Here is a 21,945-nt window from a genome sequence, read left to right on the forward strand (position 1 = left end):
TAATACTGCCACATAGAGCTCTCCTAAAATTGACATTTATTAGGCTAAACTGTCAATTTTTTACAGACTTTTTTTAACTGATGCCTTTCTGAGAAACGGACATTAAAAACGGACCCATGCAATTGCATGGGGGCTGTCTGTCAGTGAAAACAGGACATGATAGAACATGTTTTGATGTCTGTTTTTCACTGACAGTCAAAAAAACTGCAGTGTGAATAAGCCATAGACTACCGTTGGTCTTAAAATGGACGTGTGATGGCCGTTAAAAAAAATGTACATCACATGTCCGTCATGTGCATGTAGCCTAAGGCTTTCATACAATGCCTAAATAATGCTGCTATACAGCCCACATAATAGTGCCAGATACCATAGCCCAGGGTACAGTTCTTTCTATTGTCAGGCACATCTCTCCAATCCAATGCTCCTGGAGACAGAGGGCCTGGATAATTTCATAGTTTGACACCCCCTGAATAGAGGAGATTGGCCCCCCTGACGCCCCACAGTAGTGTAGATGTTGTGATCTTCATAGCCCTTCAGCAATATCACTGTGTGCTTGCTGGCAATGATGACATTGATGTTGGACCATCTAGCTTTTATACTGGTTTGCAGGAATATTTGTCTACAGGACGGTGCATGACTGGTACTTGAACAGAACCGTAATCATAACTAAAGAAAAGTTTGAGATTTTAAGCAAATTGAGAGATAATTTGTTTAATTTCAGTCCCCCTCTGACTGACATAAAATCTCACGAGCGCGTCTTCACTATAGTTTGCTTTCCATTAGCCGTAAATTCCAGTAATGCATTTAATCTGCTGTCATACATAAATACATCCTGACACACTGTTACGAGACGTCTAATTTCAATTATTTTTCCCTGTACAAGTAAATTAAGGCCACGGAATTTGATGGCTTCAATTTTGCTGTCAGATTATCATGTACCAACAAGTTACAAATGCTGATATCAGACAGCGCTCGTAAAAATGCACCACCATAACAGTTTTGGACAATGGCATGGCTTCTTCTTAGGATTAATTAAAGGGACATTTCCGTCAGAAGAAAGGGGTATTTTGTTTAAATTCAATATTCATAGAAAACAGATTTTCTTTTTAGAATTTTTCAGTTTTGCTTTTTGGCAATACTATGCCACTGAAAATTAAATACACAATATTGTCCTTTGGTAGCAGTCAGCACAAATTATAAGTCCTCCTATATAGACAGATAATCCATTTTTGGTTTACTGCTGCTGTGAGGGAAGATGTGATCTGAAGGGTAATCCTCCTGATCGTAGTAGCTGAAGAGTGGGATAACTGAATGGCAGCTGTCTAGATGATAAAGATGACCACAGAACAGTATTGCAGTATAATGTGTGAGAGGTGGGCTCTCTCTGGTCTCAGTGATGGTCTGACAGAGAGTGAGTTAAGCGCGCGTGTTTGCCGTGCTAAAAGTCAAAACAAAGAAGTTAAAGAGCCAGGACAGGAAGCAAAAAAACATGACGTAACTTCCAAAATTTGATATCCAGAAAACTATGCACCCATTAAAAAAATATACAGAATATTCACATAGAGACTGTAAATATGTTTTTTTTTTTTTTTTTTATGGAAGTGTTTTTTTAAAGGGAATCTGTAACCAGTGACCTCCCTATCATGTACACATAGCTGTGCTTCACCTGATTTAGGCCTTTGGTGCAATGAGGGTGTCACCATTGCTCTTGTTGCACCCAAGATCCACTCCTTCCTGTGACCAGCCCCTGTCTTGCTGCTTTGATTGACAGGGCCAGGAAGTGGCAAAGCAGCGAGGGAGGAACGGGCCACAGAGGTGACAGGTGGTCTTTAACCGCGCTGCTTTATGCGTGTACTAACACACCAATACTGAGACCGTATGGGAAGATTAAACTGGCTTTGTATAATTCGATGAACAATTTTTATGTCCACAGCTAGCCAATACCATACCTCGTGTGTGTGTTGGGTTTGGCTGACAGTCTAATGTTTATGGGGAGCTTCCGACTCCTCCCCGACAGATGATGTCGGTGAAGAGAAGGATCGGACAAAGTAAATATTTTCGCCCAATGCTTTTGTTCGTCTAGGAGACAAACCGCCATTAGAAGTGTCCGGCAGCAGCTTTCTCCTCTCTCCCCATTAACAATACATACAAACCCGGCCAAACCAAATGTGTATGGGGGAGAGACATTAATTAGATGAACGTTCAGCTGTCAGCTTTTGAATGTGTATGGCCAGCTTATGTTTCTGTCGATACTGGGCCGAATTATAGGTAGAGAATAAGGAACAATTGTCCAGGGGCCTCTACCACTTTGGGTCCTCCAGCATCCAGTTCCCTGAAGCTGTTGGCATTGCCGATCTTCTCCGTTCACTCCGTCCCTGGCTTGTGTGCTCTAGCTCACCTTTATCCCGCCTCTCCAGAGTATGCTGTAGTGCCGTCCGCTCCCTCAATCCTCCCTTATGCCAGCTTGGTAAATACCACAGAGATTAAAATACAGACTCCGTACAAATATATAGATTTTCTATGACATTGACAAATTGTCGTAAAAAAAAACAAGCTTGTACTTTGCTTAGATATCGAAGATAAAAAAGCAGAACCCTACAAAGGCTCCCAGCAATTTACCTTCCAAAAAACGAGTGCAGCCGCATTCTATGTTTGGTGGCTGCAAGTATGATGAGCGGCGCCGGTGGGACAGGTGCAGCCACCCGCACAGCGGCAGCAGAGCGATCCTTTGTTGTATTAGGTTGATGGTTTAAAACAATATGTTACATGACAAATGTGCACAAGTAGGCCACAGTACACAGTCATGTATGCCAAACCACAGACGTAAGCCTTAAGATTCCTGCCAAATCACCAGTGTTTATAAGCAGAATTGACACTTCGTACACATAACCCCCAATGTTCCTCATTTCCTTTAAGTTCACACACGGCAGATAATTTCCTCCAAATTGCTACAAATTTGCAGTTTGCAAATCTGCAGAAAATGGCATGTGTGAACTTTGCCTTACTATCGCTTATGATATTAGTGACATGAGGTTTGCAAACTGCATAAGCCTACTCACTAAACTTCTCGCCAAACACCATTATAAACATTTTATATAGAGGATTAATATAGGGACTACTGAGGGACAACAAGTAACCATGGGGCAACATAGCAAAACATGGTATGGAGTCTATGTCCACCAATGACCGCCTTTGTGAAAAGCTTATGATTATTCTGGGCTCCTTGATATATAGGGATTATGCACACCGTGATGTCACAGTGCAGGGATAATGGACACTGTGATGTCATAGTGCAGGGATAATATCCATAAGTATTGTGACAGCATATAGATAATACATGATAACAATAATAATATTAGCAATAATAATAAAGTGATTAACATAATTAAGCAAAGGAATCATGCACACAGTGATGTCACAGTAGTGGGATAGTACCTAAAATGATGTCATAGTACAGCCATATATCACATACAGTGATAACACAGTACAGGGATATACAGTAGTAATGTCATCATGACAATGGAGTATTGCTCATAGTGATGTCACAGTACATGCATATTCTGCAGCAGAGGAATTATACCATGCACTCCCTGATAGAATAACACAAAAGGGTTACTAGGTACATTGTGACATCACAGTATAAAAGAAAATAGTGATGTCACAGATCGGTATAATGCAGACATGAAGGCACAGTAAGAAATAATGTAAAATAGTCGCACACGTACAATGATTATTTACAGATTATCAGGGCAATCAAGATTTCCCAATAATTGCCCCGTGAAAAGGTGCCACCGATCACCTGACAAATGATCAAAATACTTGTTTGTTGGTTGATCCGTTGTTTATGCAGCAAAGAAAATCACTTTGTCAGCAGCCCATCGTCTAAGCAAGGATGTGCTGCTGACAAACAATGAAAATCACAGTAGCGATCATTCATCCCCATATAGAGGGGATCATTTCTGCATGGACAGATGTAGCAATCCTTATCTTGATTCTCCCTTACTAGTTACAAGACGATGTATGTGGGGGAGAGGAGAAGAATTCACTTTGTATTCTGTTGTTGTTGGTTTTACAAATCTTTCAGGTATTTTTATAGTTAGAGTTTTCTTTGACACCCAAGTCTCCTATGGAGAAGAGGCGGCCATGTAACAATTCAGTAACGTTCACAAGATGACACAAGAATAATCCCAGCAAGTGACACATACAGGAATGTGCAAACAGGCGTGTTCAAATACCAGCACTAGAGACGCTTAACATTTCCTTTCACAAATTGTTTAATTTGAAGGTGGAAAGTAACATGTGACTGAGTGTCAGTGGAACAAGTGTCCGCAAATACGACATATAGTTCTGCAATGGCTGCACCTTGTCAGGAGAATTCAGGTAGGACTGTCCCTCAGGGCGAGACTTGAATTTCCCCTTAAATAAACTCGAAACAATATGTGACAATGTTGCATATAGTCGCACAGGGCCCTGGTGTTACCCCTCTGCCACATAAAGACATCAGTACTATAACTAGTACATGGTGGAACTGTGGCCTGAGGTCCAGGAGCTTCCAGTGTCTGAGCCAGCCCTAGCATAGACTATCTCTAATGCTCCATAGATAAATGGAGAGAGATCAACAGCCAGGAAGCACTACGGCATCGTGCCGTCATCAGACTGCTCACATCCATGAAGGCCATCTCCACTGCTCTGCTACAGAACACCAGTCTGTCCATTGTCTCTGACATCATGTCCTCTCTCTATCTTAGGCCTCATGCAGACAACCGTTGTTTTATTCCGTGTCCGTTGTGCCGTTTTTCGTGAGTCCATTGAAAACTCGGCTAATGCACTATTTGTCATCCGCGTCCGTGATCCATGGTTCCAGTCCGGGTCAAAAAAATATAAATATTATTCTCGCGGAAAATGGTTTGCGGACCCATTCAAGTCAATGGGACCGCTAAAAAACACGGAGGCACACAAGATTGTCGTCCGCGTCCGTTTTTTTCCTATCATTTGCATGGCAAACCTGTCTTAGATTTTTTTTAACTTTCCTTTATGTCTGGTGATCCTCCAAAAATAAAGGAAGACACACGGAAACGGATCACGGAACAACAGAACCCCATTTTGCTAAACGGAACACAACAACGGTCGTGTGCATGAGGCCTTAAACTGAATATTTCACATAGTTTTTCATCATCTACTTAAACTACCTACATCCATCTCAGTGTGTGGCACTACCATCATGCCTAGGCAGCACGTCTTGGCGTTATGTTTGCTACTGATCTTTCCTTAACTCGTTCTAGTCTTTCACTTTTCCGCTCATGCCACCTGCACCTCAAAAACATCGCAGAGTGCACCTGTCTTTGCTATTATTATATTGTACCTCAAAAACATCTCCAGATTCCACCCTTTTCTTACTGTAGAAACAACAAAAACTATCATTGTCGCCCTGATCCGTTCCCATCTTGACTACTAGAACTAATTACTAACTCGTCTCCCTCTCACCAGACTCTCCCCTCTCCAGTGTATCCTGAATGCAGCAGCCAGGCTCATCTATCTACTCCGATGCCTCCAGCCTGTGCCAGTCATTGCACTGGTTGTCCACACGGTATAGGATTTATTTCTCAATCCCACCCACAAAGTTTTTCACATTGCAGAACCCTCCTACATCTCCTCACCAATCTCTGTCTACCACCCTTCCCGTACTCTTGACTTAGCAATGACTTACTATGAACATCCTCCACAATACAAACCTCTGACAAGACTTCTCCTGAGCTGCACCAGCTCTCTGGAATGCCCTACTCCAGGCAATCAGGGTAACTTCCAACACCCAAAGTTTTCGGCTCTCCCTAGAAACACATGTTTTGGGGCAGGCCTATCACATTCCCTAATCTAACGCTTGGCCAGAGACTGGCTCTTGCAGTTTTGTATCTATTCCCCTATTTTGTTAAGATGGCCGGACCGTTGTACAAATCAAGCACCTTTTTTCTTATTGGGTCTGCCAAGGCACATGCCACTGAAACATAGGAGTCATATAAGAAACAACAAGCATAGGAATGGTAACTAATCAAGTATCAAATCCCGAAAAGACCAGGACCCTATTCAATTTAACGACCCCCCCTCTCAGTGCCCTGTAATTGGCACCATACAAAGAATAATGTAAAGAAAAAAACAATATGTCCAAGAGACCATGAAAAATGTCAATACCACTACCATCAAAACAAGCACTTTATGTGCCACCCTCAAAGTACTTCCTCATAGATTGTAAGCTCTTGTGAGCAAGGCCCTCCTCGTGTTGACTTTAGTTGCTCTGTAATGTATGATTGAGCCCTCTGACATGCTGGTGCTATGTAAATAAAGATTATTACTGTATGTGCTGTATCTGCAGTCACGCACAATATCTGCAGTTTCTGCTATACCAGCACGAGTCCCAGGAGTGGTTATTCACACCACCGTATTTCTCTTCAGTTTTCTATCTGATTTTTTTTTTTTAAACCGATAGCACCCTTACTCATACGATTCAATGGTCCTTACCCATGCATTTTTTTATGAAGATTTATCACCTCTCCTGATATGTCTGTTTTAGTAACTCCTTGAATTCCCCATGTAATAACAATTCTATATAATCTATTCTTATGACTCTATGCTGTGCCATTCCTTTATTATTACTACTAGAAGTTGGACGGTCCAGATGGTTAATGTCCCTGCACGGTCTAACATTATCCAGTCAGTGCTGCCAGTGCCATACCCCAACTGGTAACACCCATCTGGACCTTCACTGCAAACTGTTAGCAATTCATTCATAACTTCTAGCAGTAATAATAATGGATGGCATAACAAAGGCTCATAAGAATAGATGCTCCAAAGTTCTTATTACATGGGGGATGCAAGTAGTTTAAAACAACAAATCCCGTGCCAGCACATGATAGACGCCATTATGTCAATAACCAGTTTCAGGTGCCACAGGAATCCACCATATAACACATTCAGCAGAGCGCTGTGGTTTGTTATGCACAGAAGCCATAACACAAGTGTGAAGCGTCCCATTATCACAGGATAGGGTATAAGTGTCCGATCGGCTGGGGCCCCTACTGATTAGGAGGACAGGAGCCGGCGCTCCTCCTGCGTTTGAATGGAGTGACAGACATCCTTTCAGCTCTGCGGGGCTGCCATAGATAGCCGGGCACTTGTACTCAGCTATGTCCTACAGGGTAAAATGAAGTGACAGACACACATGCTACCTGCTGCTCTACTCAAACAGGGCGCATAGGGCACCTCCAGCCGCCGGATCGCCACTGCTCAGACATTTATTTCCTATTTTGTCGTAATGGTGAAAGCCCTTTAAGTGAACACAGCACTGAACTATCACCATGAATGTAAACACTTTCTATAGGACTAAGCCATATGGACATGGCCGACAGATCAGAAAATGAAAAATACTCCATCTTCATTCAACATTTACACCCGCAGCAAAACCAGAAGACTGCAGAGCCTTATCTACAGGAAGACCTTACGCTCTGCAGCTCTGCTGCAATGATACTATGGGGCATGAACGGTCCAACCTTCTCAGTTTAGGATTTACTTTTTGCGGCTAATGAGTTAGGTAATCTTGCAGCGGACCAAGCACAGGCACACTTGGGCCCACTTTTCAGTTGCCCCCACATTAGTGAAAGCAGCCACAGTTAGTTTCTGCACTAGCCCCATTCACACATGAATTACCTCTATTACCTGTCAGACCCACAGAACTAATAGGACTCACTATACGATTTGCCTTAGGCCTCATGCACACAAACTTATTTTGTTTCTGTGTCCGTTCCGTTTATCTTGCGGATAGGATGCGGAACCATCCATTTCAATGGGTCCGAAAAAAATGCGGACAACACACTGTGTGTTGTCCGCATCCGTAAGTCCGTTCTGTAGCCCCACAAAAAAGATAGAACATGTCCTATTCTTGTCCGTTTTGTAGACAAGGATAGGCATTGTTACCTTGGAGCTTAAAAAAAAACAACGGATGCAATACGGATGCCAAACGGACGCAAAACACATACGGTTGTGTGAATGTAGCCTTACATCAAGATCTACTGGTGCCCACTCTGGAGCCTACTGGTAAGGTCTCATGCACACAAACCGTGTGCCGGCTGTGCCCATATTGTGGCTCGCAAACAGCAGGTCTGAAATTTACAGGCCACGGCCAGTTTTCCACTGTGTCACCGATGCAGACCCATTCACTTGAATGGGTCCCTAATCCAGAAGGTCCAGTGCGGAACGGAGGCACTGCAATACTTCAGTGCAGAACAAAATAACACAGTGCAACACAAAATACTGCGGCCCCATACAATTAAATTCAGGAGGGCACCTATGGTGGCCAGCCAGGTGTATAAGCACTAAATAATTGTTGAGAGCATCAGCTTGTTATGTACCCTGCTGGCGGACATCAGGAGGGTTCGGACGGCTCTATGGGCATCGGCCCACCGGGAAATTTCTCTGTAGGGTCTACTGCCAGTCCACCCTTAGCCTCCTCAGTATAAATAAGGGCCCCTTAGGGCCCCTCATTATATATATTTGTGCTCTATTGAGCTCCCAGTATATACAATGGCCTCACCTACCCCCAGCCCTGGTAGTGTCAACAGATCCATTAAAATAAATAAAAATAAATAAAATAACAAATGCCCTCCTCCACACGATGCTACACTCGCTCATGACTGGAGGCAGGACCTGTGCTCCTAGCATGAGGATGTCACATCATATGGAGTCAACACATAAAAGTGAAGGAGGTGACACATTTTTTTTAACCCTTGAATGGCTTTTGGTCTACCCATTTTTAGACGGGTGCACTCCTGTCTAAACGGCCATTTAAAACTGTCCTATTGATTTTAATGGGGTCCATCTGGACGTAAAAAGGACCAAAAATAGGACATGTCCTATTGTTGGGTGGCTACTATTCAATTAACTTCAATTGGTTCTAAAAACGACCATGTGCCAGCTGTCCAGTAACCATTAATCCTCATTTTACAAGAAGGATATTAAGTGCATGTCCCATAAGCTCTATAAATCAAAGATTTCTGAATAATACAATCTGGCAATTCCAACATTATTACAAATTATGATTACTGATACTTACAGCCCTCTTCTGACCCACACAGACTGGGCATAAAAGTGAAGGTCCTTGCTAAGGACTGAGGTCACAGCATCCTCAAAGTGCAACTCTCTCCCTTCACAAGAGTCCAGGGCAAAGAGACTTATAGAAGGTTCAGCAAAGACCTAGAATGAGTAAGAAAAGCACAAACTTAGGCCTCTTGCACGCGAACGTTGTGTGCCCATGGCCGTATACACGAGCACCGGCCAGTGTGCACTCCGCATACACTTGAATGGGTCCGTTATCACGGAGATGCGGAACGGAAGCACGGATCGGAACCCCACGGAAGCACTACGGACTCTGTTTGTGCCTCCGCACCGCAAAAAATTTAACTTGTTCTATTTTTTTTGCGGTGCGGACGGATCACGGACCCATTCAAGTTGAATGGGTCGCAATCCGTCCCGGCCACCACATGGACGTTGCCCATGCATTGGGGACCCCAAATTGAGGTCCCAATGCACGGAACGGATACACAACGTTCGTGTGCAAGAGGCCTTATGGTGCTGCCACGTAAATTTACAATCATGATCAGATATATATGGTGAAACCTTGTTGAGGGACCACTCCTTTTCTAGAAGGCTGGTCCTCTTCGAGAAGATGATAGTATGAAATATGAATGCATCTATAGACACTATTTGTGGTTGAGAAAGCAAATGGAAAATCACTTGCTTCCTTAATACACATATTCATATTGTGATTTGTACTACTAAATAGGACAAAACACCGGTAGGCTATCCAAAAGCCTGACTGACTACAGACATTAGGAAAATGATATTTTGTACTAAACTTTGCAAAATGGGAAACAGATGCTACAAATATCTTACGTAATCTATTGGCTTGAAGTATTTGATCACAGCTGTAGGGCATCCGCACAAAGCCAAGTCTGGAAAATGCCCCTCTTCCAATACACACAGATTGTCACTCGAGTCTGCTTCATAGCACAGCAGCCAGCTGGAAGAGAAAGTGAATTGGGCAAATATATCATAATTGGTCACTATAGAGGCAGAGAGAAAAAGAACAATGTAGATATAATAGAATGTGACAGCTATTAAACATATCATAGTGCCAGATAATGGGGGTCTGAAAGCTGCCACCTTACCAACCTCGAGAACATGGCGTTCCCAGTCCCATCCATACTTTCACTGAATAACTCTCCATTTATATGAATCAAGATTTAAGGTTATTTCCATTAAAGATTGCTCTGGAATACTACAGGGTGTAATATAACATTAAAATCAGTGGGGTATGACCTCTCTAACTCTGGCAGATCCCCAAAAATGAAAGGTCAGAGGTCCTTTTGACATTTCCCCTGCACAATAGCTTTGCAGGGAACCATAGCACCACTCTATTCAAGTGAATGGGAGCTTAGCTACAGTACCCGGGCACAATCATTACACTGCGGATGGAGCCTTCTGCTTTCACCAGCGTCCACCATTGTGTTTTCACCACTAGCAACTGCCCAAAGCAATTGATAGGTGGGAGTTCTGGGTGTAGGACCTTCACCGATCTGATATTGATAATCTATCTGGAGGATAGGTCATCAGTATCTAACAAGAGGAAAACTCTGTAATATTATGATAGGAATCCCCTGCATTTAGCTCTAGAAGTATTCCATTACATATAAGCAGAGTTCGGGATGTCACCTTCCTGGATACAGACAGAGGGCACAGGCTGTTTCTGTCATGGTCCCTCCTGTGACAGAGGTTAGAAGATCTGAGAGACTGGCTGCACGTTAAGTTATCTGACAGCCTATCTGTTTTCACTTCTTGCATTGTTGTTGGTAATGACCACACCTCTTGTCTCAGGTGTAGCTTGTGGTCATTACTGCTCCTCTGTTTTAGTCTGGACTCACACTTCATACCATGCGGTTGATATTATCTGCCTGGAGTTGGAAGAGCTGGTGTGTTGTCCTCATCTGAGTTCCTGCGCATCCATTTTCTATTGAAGATAAGTGTACTTCCCTTTGTATTTTGTTGTTCCCATTTATTCGTTGTTTACTAGGCCTCAGGGAGACTCTGGTTCGTTCATCTGGGAAGGAACCAGTGGTCTCAGACCCAGTCACTACTCCTAGGGCTATTCAGGATTACTAGGGCCTAGGTTTACGGTGTATGTATATTCCTACCTTCAGGGTTTATTCATACTGACAGGAGTCAGGGCTGGGTCTAGGGTTTCCTAGGTGGTGACCTTTTCCCTTTCCCTAGCCGTGAGGCCTAGTATCTGGTCATTTTCCTTCTGTTATCATTCTATGTACATCCCAACCCCCTACATTGTGACAGTTTCATGCCATAGATATAGTGTTCAGCAATACATGGGCTGCTTACCATCCTCTTAAGATCTTGAAAGACATGGGCATAAAGGATGTAAAGCAGGATACACCCTGTGTGAAATCCATGGATTCTCCTTGGAACTCGGCCCCTGAGTAGGCTTTAATCTGCAATAATATAAATATATAAGTAGTGAAGATTTGAGTGATTATAGAAGGGTGTCCCTCATTCAGGACCATCATCTATTAGAGTGAAGAACGACGACTCTGGACAACTCAGTGATCCGTATCCCCACCTACCTCTTGGTTGAACTTGATAGAATTATGTATTTTTTCAACCTTATTAACTATGTAACTATAAAAAACCTATGAAATACTCTATATATCCTGTGGTGGCGCTGCAAGGCAAAAAAAACACTTACTGCCACTTTCCCCTATAGATAACAGCCGATCACAGGGAGTCTCAGCCGTCAGACAACCTGTAATAAGCTTATTACTGGTAGATCCTAACAAAAACAAGCTGTCCAAATCAGATGTCCCCTGATTTGGAGCCGTTGTATTGATTTTGTTAGGAAAATGCATTATGCACACTCATATAATACTATTACTGTAATCTCTGCCTTTATGAGTGGAAAGAATTCCAATTATGGATTCAGTCAATATTAAATCATTTATTCCGCTACTTCCTTGCAGGCACTATAAACACAATGTAATCACCGTTATAATGGAATATATGCCCTATTGATGGCAGCTTGCCAAAGGGGTGTCCTGATGCCTTTTAGCATTGCCAGCAGAATACAGGCTTCCACAATGAGCACTTGTTCGAAGGTAATAGTTGTTGCACGAAATTGACTGGTTCTGATTCTGCCACTGCCCTCTTTTTGTAAAAAAACTTTTCTTACTTTCTTATAATGCATTATAATGTAGACTTCAGGAGTGGTCACATTGTAGGAGCCAATTAGACCACTCCTAAAATCTATTTTTTTAGGCTACCTAATCATAGCCCATGTTTACACTGGATTTGATGATGATTTTCCATGTGGATTCCACACGGAAACTCCTTAGCAAACTACAGTGCCATGTCATTGAATGCATCCTTACCAACAATGCAGTTGGTAAATTCGGAGCATGTAGGTTCTGCCCCAGGAATACGGACAAACCTATAGGGACCACCTGCTAATTCATTTTTGTCCCGGGACAGTCTGTGACAATTGTTCATTATTCAATTCACTCCATTTTCAAAGAAGAATGTGAACATAATTAAAGGCTATGGACACCTTTGTGTGCATTTTTTTTAATGATTGCATTTTACTCTTTTTGGGCAAATCATTATTTAAAAAATCAGTCTGTTTGCAAGCTGCCACTTTGTGTTTTCTTTGAATCCTATCATCTGACAACTCGTGTAGCTCTTATCTCTGATCTCCTGACCTCATAAACACATATTTAAACGTGTTTATAAGGTCAAGACATCAGGATAAGAGCTACACATGAGCTGTCAGACGAAGGAATTGTAGGAAAACAGACTGTGACAGCTTACAAACAGACTGATTTTAAACCCTTGTAACTCAGAAACGGCTGAACATTTTAAATAAAAAAACTATTGAAAAAATGATTTTAGCCCAAGATGAGTAAACCACAATAACAAAAAATTGCTAAGAATGTGTCCATAGCCTTTAGGCAGTTTCCTAGGCTAGTGGGTTACCAGGGTCTGTGCTATCACGGCGGGGGGCTAGGGTGGCAGGTATTAAAGACGAGACACTTAGATAACTCCAGGGCAGGGGCATTGCTAGGGTCTGAAAACATCCGGGGCACAAGCCCACTGTGTTGAAATTGCACATTAAAAGGCATGCTTAAAGGGGTGTTCTGGTTTACGCAAATGAAGTGCAGTACTGCAGTCATTATATAATACAACATTCGGTAACTTTCCAATATCTGTTATGTTTCATTTCCTCACCACTGCAGAAATCTTTGCTTGGGCCCTTTATTATTGATGGGAGTGGACCCTGGGCAACCCCACAGATCATCCCCCCCACCCCCCTTGTACTTGTTCCGCTGATCCGCTAATTGTGGGCTGCGCGGGCATAAGTTAAGTCACTTCGGTGCGCAATCCTGTCCTGCAGTGTGTGATCCTGCGAGACCCGTGACCTCCCGCGGCGGGTCTCGTGGGATAACACGCCGCAGGACGGGATTGCGCACCAAAGTGACTGAACTCATGCCCGCGCAGCCCGCAAGTAGCGGATCAGTGGAACAAGTACAAGGGGGGTGGGGGGCACTGGACAAAACATCCGGGGCTCAAGCCCCGAATGTTTTGACCTAACGACGCCCCTGCTCCAGGGAATATGTCAGCTAGTACTTGCAAAGAAAGGTAAGTATACTTAGTTTGCATTTGGTACAGTGTAGAAGAGGGTGCATGTGATGGTGGCAAGAGACATTGGGGCAGGGCACCACAATTAATAAGCACGCATAGTAACTAATCATATTCAAGCTCTAATTTTTAAGAATTATTTTTGGAAAATAAAAGCGGAAATGTGACTGACTGCCGAGGCCAAGTGCTTTCTTTGTCACCTGTTTTCATAAATCTTTTCCATTTTTCTTTTCCTGCCAAATAATTTCTGGTGATCTGAAAGATTCTATTTTATGTACATCCGTTGTGCTATCACACCCAGACAAAATGCTGGTTTTCAGACTATTTTTGATCTTTTTATTTACAGTCCATGTAGTTGGATATTTGCTATGGTCTGAGCTTCAAAAGTAAAAATCCTGAATTAACTTCCTGGTACAACATTCATCATAAATAGGTTCTTATATCCAAAAACTAAGGTCTACAAAAAAATACTTGATATACAGAGAATTTTTCAAAAAACTTTACAGACTCCAACATCTGATCCATAGTTCCTGTGTATGAACACTCACTTACCAACCAGTTATGCCATGTTCAGTAACTGGGAAAATGATAAGCATATATTATGGAAGGCTACTTAGTTCTATATCAACATCCATATAGAAAATTTACTAATAAAGGGCATCAAATCCCAACATGTTCGGACTCTTCTAACTGATGACCTGTCCTCTGGACACTACCTTATCCACATTTGTTAGGGAGCAGGCCAATGGGCAAAACATTCTGTGAGAACCCCAATATGGAATTGTCTGGACAAACATGGAATATAAATTATTAGTAATCCATACAATATTGCTCACGCACATCTACAAAGATAATTCTCAATAGATTGTAATGATGTAATCCTGCCTACAATATGCTATCATGGCTGAGCAGCCTGACAGGAAAGCTCACCTATGTGTAATATATGCAAGTGCCAGACCATAGTATGTCCCCCCTCCCCCGGCACCTCTGCAAGTGGAGGCAACCAGTACTTCTCACTTTCTATGACAGCAATTTTTAATCAATCCTGAAGAACCCCTTTAAATACAGTATATCCTTAAAAACCCTAATGAAAGACATCTCTATTAGGGCACTTGGACATCGTAGAGAGGAGATTTGCTGAAAATAGCTTCTCTCGCTATGCAGAATTTGCTAATACCTGGTTGTCCTTGTTTGTTTTGTACTACTGAAGTAAAATGGTGGAAGTACTCCCTTCCCTCCCAGCAAAAACAGATGATCTCCAGGGGTTACAATATTTTTTATCCCTAGTGACCAGCTCACTGTTGAGTTAATATGGATCATTAAAGGTAGATGCCCTTGGTGAGCAACCCTTTTATATTCCAGTAATAATACAATTCACTTCATCCTGCATTATTTCTACCAGAATGGGAACAGTTCTATGTAATTTACAAAGCACTGTATGTAGAGCATGGCCAGAAACACCGACCTTTAAAAGAATAATGATGCAGAGGTCTGAAAAGTTCATCAAGCTTTCTTACTTCATGCCCTCCTTGAATAACTCATATTACAAAATCCTGCTGTTCATTTACCATAATGTCTCATGGATTATTCTATATATCAAGCACTGGATTGGAAGAACGGTCCAAGAATGACTGCCAATCGGTAATATGTGGGATCAACGCTGATGTAGGCACAGAACAAAGTGTTCTTCATCATTTATCGCTTAGTGTTTCCATTAATATGAAAATATGAACTTACCAAGTGTTTCACGTCGTTCCGTCCAAGTGGTTCCTGAAAGTGAAATGAACCTTATTTCAGCAGGTATATATATATATATATAATTTTTTTTAACAAGTCAGCGCTACTCTAAATTTAGTAGCCATGCAGCATGTGATTACAAAAATCTGCATTAATAGAAGTCTAACATGAAGTATAATTATATTCTGACCCCAGGGCATAGTGTTCTCTAAGTTCCCCTACCTGGACGGTTATAACCTATGGCAAACAGAGTTCTTTTTTTTCCTTTAGACTCATTAGAATTTAGACCCTAGGTTCTCAACCTTTGGTAAGTCTACGTCAGGGTGTATACACCATAAGTCTCTAGAGCAGGGATGCAGAACCCTTTTCAGTCCAAGGTCCACATTGTAAGATCCCAACGGCCGCAATAAAACTGAAAGGGGTATTACCAACTGAGACATATAAAAAGTGCATGACACAAATATTTTCTGCGTCACTACTCCCACCTATCAAACAAAGGGGGACCTCATCTCCATTGGAACTCCAGAAACTGTGGTTTACGCAAGTGTTTTACTACTCCCACAAACTTCAAAGAAGATAGCCGCACACATAAATGGCCTCCTCTCCAGCTAATCTACTCCTTTCTGAAGTGCCACACGGAAGTCATCTTGTTGGCTATATGGATATGCAATGCACCATTAGTAATTGCCCATCCCTGCTCTTGAGCTGTGTCTCATATCTATTCTCTCTGACATGGACTCTACATGTGGTAACCTCCATAGAGGCATGTCTGTGACCAGATGGTTAGAGAATGGCACAGCAGGCCACAGGTTGCTCATTTTGTCTTTATACTGTGTGTAACACAGAATATGATCACCGTCTTGCAGTTACTTTGAGGCAATATAATTGAATAGGGGGGACTCAACTGAGAAACACTAAGAAACACAGACTACAGTTGTTGTATGCTTGGAAAATTGGAAGTCTACTACTTCTTGTAACTATGGTTGATATAGATGATTGCTAAGTTGCTATATCTCACTAGAGGTTATCTAAATAAATTTGATATCTTATGTCACCTTGACTTTCGAACCCTTAAACGGCGTTCTACTAATGCTAGGGCTTTGATCCCCCCTTAAATTGTGTATGTACTGTAGCACACTTCAGACCACCAATGGATGTCTCTCTGTGTTTTGGATAACTTTTATCCAATTCTGGTTGTTTTTCGGCATAAACTCCTCATAAGGCAACTCACCAGAAGAATCGGTCTAATAGACAAGATTGTGTTGTTGCTGCCTCCCCAGTGCATATATGACTTGTATCTGCCTTTTTCCAGTACATATTGTTCTCCACAAAAATGCTTCTCCTGGTATGCAACCCACCTATGAAGTAAGACAGCATAATATATAAGAATAGCAACATAAATAGTATCAGAGAATCCCCAGTACAAATCAGATGCCGACTGGTAGTTGGCTCTAAAGTGTGACAGAGGCCGATTGAGAGATCTCTGTATAGCATGCAGAACATGTTGGGGTTATAGATTGCCTCAAGTACACAAGGTCTGTGGAGTCCTATGCATGCATATTTTGGAATGGTAGAGCATGAACAAGCTTTTTCTTCCACAGATTCTGTATGGCATGACTTGATATATCCCATCACATGCTGTATCATGGATAGAGCATAGCTTCTAGGGTACAATGCAGCAACTTGTGGAGGAATCTTATAGTGATGCACGGATTCCAGGGTTTACAGTGTACATGAGGATTTATACAATAGTTACCATTTCATAATTTATGGTAAAGAAGCCTTTAATAATTTTATAAATTTGGTGGAAAAACCTAAATTGTAGAAAACAGCCACACTGAGTCCAAACATGGCTTCTTCCGAAACCACAGCACACAGATAACATATTGGTTTACTAAGAACTTGTGTTTAATTGTTGCAGCCTCACAGTATGTGCATCTCCTTTTCCAATTAAGTCCCGTTAATTTTACTAGCGCTGATTAGCCAAGCATCATTAATAGGGAATACCCTATAAAACTCATCGACACCTCCATCAACTGGGAATTACAATCTACAACACTATAGGCTTTCTAAAACCAAGAAATGTGAGTTATCTAGTATATTTCTTTAAAAATGCAGGAAAATAGTTATGATTGATTTAGAGCATTTTATAAGGTCTAGATACCATCTCCTAACTCACATCACTAACCTGCTATGGCGGCAGTAGAGAACTGTACAACTGATGCATTTCCATTACTCTCCAATAAGCTATGTAGATATTACTCAGTGACCAGTGAACCATGTCCTGCTTGACCACAAGTACCAATAGTGAAAGTCCATTTGTACTGGACTGTGCTGAAGTCATCTTCTTCTAACTTCACTGATAGATGTCAGACAATATCTAACAGATACAAAGGCTGTTGTGATAAGACCTGAAGACAATGACTCTTTGGAAAATGAATCATTGGTTTGAAGCCCCAAAATGTCACCCTCAAAGTCTGAAACAGCAAATCCCTACATATCCAAGTCAGAAGATGGAAATCACTGCTTATGTAGAGGACAGAAGACTTCAGGGTCCTGGACAGTACACTGAGTACCAAAAAAATATCATAGAGCCGTCCTCAACTGGTGTCTGCAGCTCACGTAAATAGCAGGACATGTAGTACCACACTATACTATAGAGAACAATACTACTCAGTGCATGTACTCCAGTAATACAGGCATTTTACCAGTACAATGTCCATGCTGGTAGGCTGGAACCTTTAGTCAAAATATGGTTTCATTGGACCATTGTATATTAAAATGCTATAATCTGAGGTTAATATATATGTATGTAATATGTATGTCTTCTTTACAAAATCTATATATCTCTCCATCTATCTACAGTAAATATACACTGGTAGCAGAAAATCTACTCACATTCCCTTTGTCACGTGTATACACTGCGTTCTTGTGTTATATCCTGCCATCTCGAGATCAGGAACCGCTTGATTGAAAAGATTTATTTGCTTCCCATCTTCATCCGTTTCATACAAGGTGACAGATGACTCTAAAAAGTCCTACGGTACAGAAGAATTTGAAGAATTTGTTCGTATGTCAATATACATTAAGTAGAATGTACCTTGATGGAAAAGGAGACAGAAATCTATTTCTAAAGACACATCGTGGCATGGGGCTATAGACGTAGACAATGGTATGTGTACCATAGAGGGAGACCATATGGCACTTTTCTTGACTTAAACTCTAAACAGGTTCTGCAACATTATAGGGGAACCTGCCCATAAGCAACCCAACCTTTTTTCCTACGTGGCATAGTAAAGGGGACAAACAAGCATAGACCCTGTATCCTGAAATGTGTCCCCATACTGGCTTTGGAAGGAGACCTATATGCTTCAGACTACAGGGGTCAGTGTTCACCAGTTACATACTCTCCTTTTCCAATGAATAGAACCGATTCAACTTTAACCCAATTCTACCTTTTTTTTTTTTTTTACACTAGGCCAAAATTGAAAATAGTACCTGGCACTTTTCTGGTACCTGATCTGAGAATGTCCCAAGTGAGCCAAGCCAGTACCATGAAAAGACTGCTGACTAGTGATTGGTCCGAGACAGTCTTCACAACACTGTTACTATCTACATTGAAGGGGTACTATGTCCAGAGTGGAAAACAAACTACCTGGTATCAAATCTGAGTAGAGGCTAGTTCCACTGCATGGAACCGGCTCGACACTACCCAATTGTATCCTGTTGGTATTTATTATACAGTATAGTCAAAGTCACGCCTGGTAATTTAAAGCTTTGTTCCTGCATGTGGTTTGGTGGCCATTTTTAGAGTAGACAATCATGTGGAAGAAGTACAGTATTATCAGTATTGAACCTTCTGCAATGTCACTGGAGCAAGAGAAGAGGACACCTTTCTGGGCTTGAAGGTAACACTCAGAGCTTTGTATAATACCGCAGGACCTAAAAGCAATGCCTGACAATACACATAAGTAGTTAACTATAATGCTGCAGGCCATGTAGTACATTTTACCAGTCTTGTGTCAACCTTTCCCTGCCTGTAAGACATGGGCATGTGTACAGCATCCTGGCTTCGTGTACTTAGCTGTGGTTTGGCTGTTTGTAAACCAGGTGGAGTTGGAAAATAAACCACGCTACCAGTCATGTGTAGTTCCTAACTGGCATCACTAAGCACTGATTAAACCATGTGGAATGCACATGCAGATATTAATCATGCCAGCGGGTGCCTCTTATCTTAACTCTACCAACGGAGGTTAAAATATAACTCAATGAGCAACATCAGAGTAATAAATGACATTTTTGTTTCAAAGTTTAGAAATATTGAACTTAAAAATAAAGTGTTATAGACCGCAGCAATATGTGAGGAGCTATTATCCTCTAGAATCGCTGTTTCCTGGGAGAATACCTTTGTACATATGGCCTGCAATGGAATATGAAATATGATATTTTTTCTGTCGAAGTTATGTGGAATCAGACAGAAAAAAATCTCTATGTGCTGCTGTACTGAATTGGAGGTACACTGAAGGGAGTTTTATTATGGCTCCGCAAAAAAACGAAGGCTAATTATGTATCTACATTCACTCCAAACTTTATAGTTTTTTGTTATAAGAAAGAACTTCAACTTGAGCCCAATGAAAAATTATAATAAAAATGATAGAATGACATATAATCCCTTCAAATACTGTTAAAATGCCCTGTCCTTGGCTTGCTGGTCAGCCATTCAGTAGCAGGTTGCATAAAACCTTAAAAGGGTTGTGTCACTTTAGCAAATTGCATTTATTATGTAGATGTGTAGGTTGGGGGACCTGGGAAATAATAACCATAAAGTACGGTAATAACCTTCCAATTGTCATTCAAAAGACATGAATGACAATTGGGGGGCTGCGTGATTTAGTAGCTCCACACAGACACTGTCTTACCCCTTTCAGAAGCAACTACAGCTTACCCAAAATGGTCAAAATTGGTAAAATGGTCAAAATTGGTAAAGACAAGTCAAGAGACCCTGCAGCAATACTATGGACAAATTTCTGCACAAAGCGACAGCTCCAAATCCAAAAGCGCGCCTCCAATATGACGCAGCTTCCCGCCTCGGACGCAGAGGGAGACTCCTGCACTGATGCGGACAGTCTAGCTCCACAGGCAAGTGATCAAGAGCCTATCACTAAGGCATTCTTAAAGAAAACTATACTCCATGCTCTGAATCCGATGTTACAAGAGCTTTCAGAGATTAAAAAAGAGATCCAGTCAATAGGCCACAGAGTAGACGAAGTGGAAAAAGTGGTCTCTGACTCTCATAACTTTTGCGACATGGCAGGGCACATGATCAAAGCCCAGGAAACTCAGCTTAATAGAGCCTTCACACTGATAGAAGACATGGAGAATAGAAGCCGCCGCAAGAACATCCGTATCAAAGGCTGTGGCGCAGCAGATATTTGTCTCGCCCAGAAAGAGCCGCCAAAATTGTCATAGAGCGTATACACAGAGCTCTGCGCCCCTCACCCAAAGAGGGAGAACAAGCCAGAGACATCATCTGCGGACTCCTTAGCTTTGTGGACACTGTCGCCATTTTAAAAGCAAGCAGAGACAAACCTGCACTGCAACATGAAGAACATTAGATCCACCTTTACCAGGATGTCTCACCTACCACACTACCGAAGAGGCGCACACTCCGTCCCTTTCTTCAGAAGCTATGAGATCTAAAGATACCATACACATGGCTGTACCCATTCGGCCTGGGGATACACAAAGATGGCCACCGGATCACCATCCACAAGATCTCTCAGATGCATGGAGCCGACTGGGGATTCCCCCATGAGCATACCATCTTGGATGCCGATCCCGGCGGAGGTCACCCTGCCGGATCTGCCTCACATGGAGTCCTGGATGGAGGTGTCACATGCACGCTCTCCTAAGAAGAAGGGGTCAACTCTTAAGAACCCAAGAAAGGCACCAGCCTGAAATCTACAGGACCTATGTACTCTTCTGCCTTGACTCTCTTCTACCAGATTCATGTCCTGGGACTGCGGTAATGTGATGTGTGGAGGGTTGGATGGTTTGGGCACGGGGGTGACCTGTCTCTGACCTTGGCATCATTGGGATATGTAGACATTAACAGATTTTACGTGTCTGTTTGCACTGGTGCTGTCTTGGGGAGTGGATGCGTCACCCTGTCTGGCTGCTCACCATCTCTCGGCTCTTTTACGGTACCGAATTCGCGCCGGTTTGCCGATGCTCCCCCCCCCCCTTCTCTCTTCCCTCTCCTGCCTCCCTTTTCTCCCCTTGTTTCTCTTATCTCTACCATGCAATGACGAATTGGAAGCATATGTCTATTCAGGGCTGCATTTTCACACAATTAAGTAAATAACAGGGGACGGCTTTCTTGGCTAGTGGGGTGGGGGGGATGGGCGAGGGCACAGATCCTTTGCAGGATCCAGAGGGAAACCCTTTTACACATGGGCTCCAACA

The 21,945-nt window shown here is 42.2% G+C and overlaps 1 protein-coding gene across 1 annotated transcript in view; it reads right to left on the reverse strand.

Annotated features, from left to right (window-relative positions):
* The window catches only part of CRYBG3 (crystallin beta-gamma domain containing 3), a 175,928-nt gene that overhangs the window by 15,682 nt on the left and 138,301 nt on the right, over positions 1 to 21,945 (reverse strand). The window contains exons 13-18 of the mRNA XM_044284494.1: positions 18,379 to 18,518; positions 16,712 to 16,838; positions 15,481 to 15,513; positions 11,437 to 11,546; positions 9,940 to 10,066; positions 9,101 to 9,240 (exon numbers count right to left, since the gene is read on the reverse strand). Coding sequence (XP_044140429.1) covers positions 9,101 to 9,240; positions 9,940 to 10,066; positions 11,437 to 11,546; positions 15,481 to 15,513; positions 16,712 to 16,838; positions 18,379 to 18,518 — 677 coding nt within the window. The remainder of the gene's footprint in view (positions 1 to 9,100; positions 9,241 to 9,939; positions 10,067 to 11,436; positions 11,547 to 15,480; positions 15,514 to 16,711; positions 16,839 to 18,378; positions 18,519 to 21,945) is intronic.

Source organism: Bufo gargarizans, chromosome 3 (genome assembly GCF_014858855.1).
Source record: "Bufo gargarizans isolate SCDJY-AF-19 chromosome 3, ASM1485885v1, whole genome shotgun sequence".
NCBI classification, from domain to species: domain Eukaryota; kingdom Metazoa; phylum Chordata; class Amphibia; order Anura; family Bufonidae; genus Bufo; species Bufo gargarizans.